Below are 6,375 nucleotides of genomic sequence, written 5' to 3' on the forward strand. Positions count from 1 at the left end.
TTGGGTGAACTAATTTATCGGACCAAGGTAGGGTGGGCAGCAACCTGGGAAGGGTATAAAAGGCGGCCCGCGGCGAGCCCGGCCCGTGCACTCGGAGCTCCGGGGGGGCCGGGCCGGACTGGACTCGCTCCCCAGCCATGGGCTTCTCCGCCCTGGTCGCCAGCGCGCTGTGCACCTTCCTGCTGCCCCTGCTGCTCTTTCTGGCCGCCGTCAAGCTCTGGGACCTGTACTGCGTGAGCGGCCGCGACCCCAGCTGCCCGCTGCCGCTGCCCCCGGGCACCATGGGGCTCCCCTTCTTCGGGGAGACGCTGCAGATGGTGCTGCAGGTAAGGCGCGGCGATGCGGCGGCGAGCGGGGAGACCCCGGCCCCTCCTCTGGCTGCAGGGGCGGGGAGCGAGCAGCAGCTTCGCTGGGCTCCCGCGCCCAGGTGGGAAAGAGCCGCTCTCCCTGCCCCTTCCTTTTCTTCTTTTAAAAACTTCTTTTATTATTTCCCGCCTCCCTCCCCCGTCCAGAGGCGGAAATTCCTGCAGATGAAGCGCAGGAAATACGGCTTCATCTACAAGACTCACCTCTTCGGGCGGCCCACGGTGCGGGTGATGGGCGCGGAGAACGTGCGGCACATCCTGCTGGGCGAGCACCGGCTGGTGTCCGTGCAGTGGCCCGCCTCGGTGCGCACCATCCTGGGCTCGGGCTGCCTCTCCAACCTCCACAACGGGCAGCACAAGCACCGCAAGAAGGTACGGCCCCGACGGCGGGCGGGGAGCAGGCGCGGCTGCCCGGGTGCGGCGGCTGAGCCTGTGTCCCCTAACTCCTCCTCCTCCTCCTCCTCCCGTCCCCCCGGGCAGGTGATCATGCGGGCCTTCTCCCGGGACGCCCTGCAGCACTACGTGCCCGTCATCCAGGAGGAGGTGAGCGCCTGCCTGGCGCGCTGGCTGGGCGCCGCCGGGCCCTGCCTGCTGGTGTACCCCGAGGTGAAGCGCCTCATGTTTCGCATCGCCATGAGGATCCTGCTGGGCTTCCAGCCCTGCCAGGCCAGCCCCGACGGCGAGCAGCAGCTGGTGGAGGCCTTTGAGGAGATGATCCGCAACCTGTTCTCCCTCCCCATCGACGTGCCCTTCAGCGGGCTCTACCGGGTAAAGGCCTCTGGGGGGAGAGGGGCGCCCCTGCAGCCAGGGTGGTGGGGAATGGATGGGAGGGACGGCGTACGGCCTGAATCTCACGTTGGTCTCCCTGCCGCTTGGACAGGGCTTGCGGGCGCGCAACATCATCCATGCCAAGATTGAGGAGAACATCCGTGCCAAGATGGCCTGCAAAGAGCCTGAGGGCGGCTACAAGGATGCGCTGCAGCTGCTGATGGAGCACACACAGGGCAATGGGGAGCAGCTCAACATGCAGGTGAGGTTCTCCAGCGCCAGGTCCCTCCCTTTCCCCCAGGCCCTGTCTCAGCAGCACAATTATCTTTTGGGGACAAAAGGAGAGAGCGTGAAGTGTTCCCTCTCTCTCCCTGTGAAACAGACCATCTTGTGTAGCACCCTGGGGTGCAGACGGTGCAATTGGGCTGTTGGACAGGGAACCGTGTCCACAGGGGGCATGAGCACCAGCCCCATCCTGGCCCCCGGCTGTCTGTTCCAGTCTGGGAGTGATGTGCAGTGCTGTGGTGGTGGAGCAGGCCTGGTAAAAATACTGTGTTCCAGACCTGTTTCATCGCTCCTCTGTCTTCTGTGTAAGGAGCTGAAGGAGTCTGCCACAGAGCTGCTGTTTGGGGGCCATGAAACCACTGCTAGTGCTGCCACGTCGCTGATCGCCTTCCTAGGGCTCCACCACGATGTCCTGCAGAAAGTGAGGAAAGAGCTGCAGGTGAAGGTGTGTGTCATCCCAAGAGCCATTTCTCAGGAGGGGGCAGTGGAAAGGTACCTCCAGGAGACTGTCCTAGACAGGGCTCCCCTTCACCCAGGCGGTGCCTTACTTTTAGGGGGTGGCAGGAAAATGCCCCTCACCAAAGTGCAGCTGTTTTGCCATGCTGGGAGCCCTGACTGCCTGCTCCATAAATGCCGTGGTGGCATCTTCCTTTCCAGGGGTTACTGTGCGGTCCTAACCAAGAGAAGCAGCTAGACATCGAGGTCTTGGAGCAACTGAAGTACACTGGCTGTGTCATCAAAGAGACCCTCAGGCTGAGCCCACCTGTTCCTGGAGGATTTCGAATTGCACTCAAGACCCTTGAGCTAAATGTAAGCAGGGTTTGGGCTCAGCTCCTCAGAGCAGTCACAAAGTACCAGTGCATTCCTGTAGCCTGTCTGCCTTAGAGTGACCTGCAGGAAGCCCGGCGGGGAGGTGGGGTACACCGACATGTTCTGTGCTGACACTTCACCTTACCTAATGTGGCAAGGCTTGTCATGTCTCCTTTCTGTTCTTTTGATAGGGTTACCAGATCCCTAAAGGTTGGAATGTTATTTACAGTATCTGTGATACCCACGATGTGGCAGATCTCTTTACCAACAAGGATGAATTTAACCCGGATCGCTTCATGTCTCCATCTCCAGAGGATTCCTCTAGGTTCAGTTTCATTCCTTTTGGTGGGGGCTTGAGGAGCTGCGTTGGCAAAGAGTTTGCAAAAGTCCTTCTGAAAATATTTACAGTGGAGTTGGCTCGGAGCTGTGACTGGCAGCTGCTGAATGGACCTCCAACAATGAAAACGGGCCCCATAGTGTACCCGGTGGACAATCTGCCTACCAAATTCATAGGTTTCAGCGGCCAAATCTGAGACCTCAATGCTTGCCTCCAGCTGGATTTCTATATAGCATCTAATGTGTACATAGTAACTTCTGATAGTAACGAAGGACTTTAAATATTTAAACTTGTACAATAGTTATTTATGTCTTCTAAATATTTCAAAAGGTTATGTATTTTTTCCTCAAGCACTACAATTATGGGTCTCTGATTCATAATTAGATAATGTTATTTCTATAGAAATAAGTTTCCCCCTATTTAAAAGTCTTATTGAAAGCTGGCCAGCTAAGCATTTGAAGACATTTCACGATGGTGTATGTTTTAAGAAATATTCTTAAAGGCATTTGAAACAACAGTAACTAGCTACTCATCCAAATTACCTACAATGGTTATTGTTTGAGAATGTTTTCAGTATTACTTGTGTCTAGATCTTCTGTTTAATGTGTGAATTTTAAGTTTGTAATAAAGTTTATTTTTTATGATCCTTTGTATGAAGATTTGTGTTTATGCTAGAGAGTAGCTTAACTAGTGCATCTAAAAGGTTTTGATGTAAAGTCAGACCTGCTTTTGTGAATGAGCTATTCACTGTTTGTAGGCTCATAACTCTTCCTTGCCTCGCCTACTTGGGAATAGTAAATTGTTTTAAGTCTTAGCCTGTAAGTGGCAAGAGCCATGCAAAATCCTACATGCTCAATGAAAACAGTAGAGCGATAGCAAGTGCTACAGGTCTCCTTATCAAGCACATAATCTTCAGCCTTAGTAAATAAGAAAGTAAAGGGAAGCACAAGAATAATGTGTCATGTGAGTCTTACTCTGCAGCTAGGGAAAATAGGTTGAGGGGAAAAAAACCCAACAACCAACCCATAAACGTCCTCTCCAATATTACTGCTGACCTGTGTAAACAGACCACTGGATCTTGTTCTGTGTTGAGTCTGCTGGCTATGAATCTTTACTTACAAAGGTGTCTCTTATCAACTGGTAGAGCAAATAAAGTCTGCTGACTTCTTGAAATGCAACAGCTCTGACTAGAGCAGAGATAGAGCATGCATTTGGCTAAGAACTTCTTTCCTGGAATTCAGCAAAGTGAAAACTAAAAGGCAGGCACTAATGTGAATTGATTAACAGGGAATCAGTTGTTGAGATGCAATTCCCCAGGGGTGTGTAAGCAGGGCAGATAAAATGCCCTAGGCATGACCCCTGTTTTGGCTTAACCATAAGGGGGTTTGTGCTCTTCCCGCCCCCACCCCTCCCCACCCCCCTTACTACACCTATTAGTCTTCCCTTAAAAGTCAAACAACATAGGCTAGCTCTAGAAACATCTACAAAGTAAACCAATGTAATTCAGTGTTGCAAACATAGCACCATATAGACTAATTTATTTTTTTGTTTGTTTCTGGAAATCAGTCACTATTTCATTATGTTTTCCCAAGGTCAAAATTAAGGACGGAGTTAAGTTGCTCAAAATCGCTGCAGGTGTTTAATAGTATCTATGAGGTTTTAGATTATCTCTTTTTTTAGGAGGGTTTCTGTAATATAGTTGATGTTTCCAGCTAGCATTTTAAATACCTAAGCTTCTAATGTCAAACCTTAGATACAACCTGTGTATGAGCGTAACTACCAAGACTTTCATATTCAATTTTTTGTAATCTTAAAATACAGAAGATACTCTTTTTAGAATGTGCCTGAGTCTTCTTGGCAATGCTTAAAATCTTAAATTATTTTTACTATGCAAACCTCTTGCACCATTATGTTTTTCAGGGAGGTGATGAATAATCTTGAGTTCAAGATCCGTTTATTAACAATATAGCAGCAGAAAACTGCAAACCTTGATCCTGACTTGGAGGTGATCTGAAGTCTGGAGAACAAGAAGACTCTTGTCTTGGTATCCCTCATTAACGTTTTCTTCCTTATCATTACAACATTCTGCAAATCCAAATAGATGCTGATATTCTTTAAATGTTTTGTTTATTTTTAATTGACTTGTTTTGTATGTGGGAAGTTTTTGTATGGCCTTTGTATTAATTTAGTTTATATTTTGTTTTTATAAAGAATGGGAATCTAAGTGCTACCTGGAGAATATGGAGAATACAATCACTCTTACAGTGTAAGTCTGAGGTCATACACATATTTCTTTGTTTCCTTTTTTATTTTTGAGTCAAGTTTGCAAGGCTTTTATGTTTGGAGAAAAAAAAAATCATATACTTAATTTGATTTTGTCTGGACATCTTGGGGCACATCCTCAGCTGTTGTAAATCATTACAACATAACCTATGTTAGGCACTGCCCCTGCACAATTTATCTCTGTAGTTAAAACAGTCTGTCATTGCTGTGTAATTTAGGCATCTTGGAACTAGCTTTAAACAAGCTATTCCAAGAAATGGTAGCTGCAGTAATATGGAGCTCAGTGTGGGTTAATTGCTAAAATATTTGCCCAACTTCTTGAGCAGGTTTTACAACCCCTGCTAATCTCCTCTACGCAGCTGTATTTTGACAGCTTAGATGCTGGCTGCAGACCAGTTTCAGGTGAGCTCTGGTGTGATTATGCAGCTTTGCCTGCTCAGCAGCGGCTGGTGTGGGCACACGCTCGGACTGTGGCTGCTCTTTGGGGGCTCACCCAGCTCCTGCACCCCTGGCCCCTACCCCTCTTGGTGTGCTGGATCCAGGAGCTGATCTGGCTGAAAAATCATCTACCAAAAAGCTGTCTTTCGGGCAGCCCCAGTTCTCGCTCTGGCTCCCTGGGTGAACGCTGCTAGCGCTGGGGTGCTGCGGCGAGGATGGAGATGCAGGCAGGAGAAGCGGCCACTCCAGCCCGCTGTGCTGCGGTCAGGTAGTTCCCAGCACCATGCCCCAGCTCTCCTTTTGCAAGCCTTACCCTGTGCTACGGTGACTGCTTGCTTCAAGGCTCATAGGCTGACACCCGTTAAATGGCCTGATTTGGTGAGGAGCACTCACTCCCTTTTTGTAACTGGGCCTTTTGGGGACATTTCCTATTCCTCCTCTTAGTTAACCTGTCGTTTAAAAGAAAAAGCTTTAATTAGGTCTGTCAAAAAAATTGCTCACAGTTTAGTAGGTGCTGTGATTTGGTGCTGGAGTGAAACGCCACGATTTGTATATAGCAAGCTGGTTCTTCTGTGAAGGTAAGGTGGGTTGCTGGAACATGTGCTTCTCCTGAAGCCACATGAATAATAGCTCCTGCCAGCCATCAGCAGCTCTGGTACTCAGAATTCCTGAAGTATCTATGTGATGCTGAACGTGTGGCTCTTAACAATCCTCAGTTTTATCAATTCCTGAATAAAAATTACATTAAAGAATGACATGGGTGTAAATTGATATTGAGGAATGTTACTTGACAAATCAATTCCTGATTGAAAGGCAATAGAGGTTCAGAACAGGTAATAGCAAATTTTGGTAAGGGTTATATGAGTAAGAAAAAATGTGCAAAGGAATGGTGAGGACTCATTGGAAATAATAATTTGTTCAGATTTATTTATTTTGCCCTAGTGAAATGAGAGCATGCTACATTCATGTTGCTTTTAGCAGGTAGCTGGGAAAGGAATTTTTTCTTTTCGTTCATAAAAGCACCTATTGAAGGGACAGTGTAATTTAAAGCCTTGTATGTTTAAGGTTTTGCACTTTACTTTTCTGACA

At 48.3% G+C, this 6,375-nt stretch overlaps 1 protein-coding gene across 1 annotated transcript; it reads left to right on the forward strand.

Moving 5' to 3' along the window:
• Window positions 1-3,209, forward strand: LOC121093799 (cytochrome P450 26A1). Its single transcript, XM_040606668.1, has 7 exons — window positions 1-326; window positions 513-737; window positions 846-1,133; window positions 1,246-1,395; window positions 1,729-1,863; window positions 2,076-2,228; window positions 2,420-3,209. Exons 1-7 carry the CDS (start codon window positions 138-140, stop codon window positions 2,759-2,761), a joined length of 1,482 nt encoding a protein of 493 aa, XP_040462602.1. The 5' UTR covers window positions 1-137; the 3' UTR covers window positions 2,762-3,209.
• Window positions 3,210-6,375: the final 3,166 nt, after the last annotated feature.

Source organism: Falco naumanni, chromosome 9 (genome assembly GCF_017639655.2).
Source record: "Falco naumanni isolate bFalNau1 chromosome 9, bFalNau1.pat, whole genome shotgun sequence".
In the NCBI taxonomy this organism is placed as follows: domain Eukaryota; kingdom Metazoa; phylum Chordata; class Aves; order Falconiformes; family Falconidae; genus Falco; species Falco naumanni.

Excerpts from the sequence above, each read along its gene's own strand:
- LOC121093799 (XM_040606668.1), top strand. The coding sequence starts at position 138 with ATGGGCTTCTCCGCCCTGGTCGCCAGCGCGCTGTGCACCTTCCTGCTG. Across the intron at positions 1,134-1,245 it reads CCTTCAGCGGGCTCTACCGG|GGCTTGCGGGCGCGCAACAT; the intron begins GTAAAGGCCTCT and ends CCGCTTGGACAG. Across the intron at positions 1,396-1,728 it reads GGGAGCAGCTCAACATGCAG|GAGCTGAAGGAGTCTGCCAC; the intron begins GTGAGGTTCTCC and ends CTTCTGTGTAAG.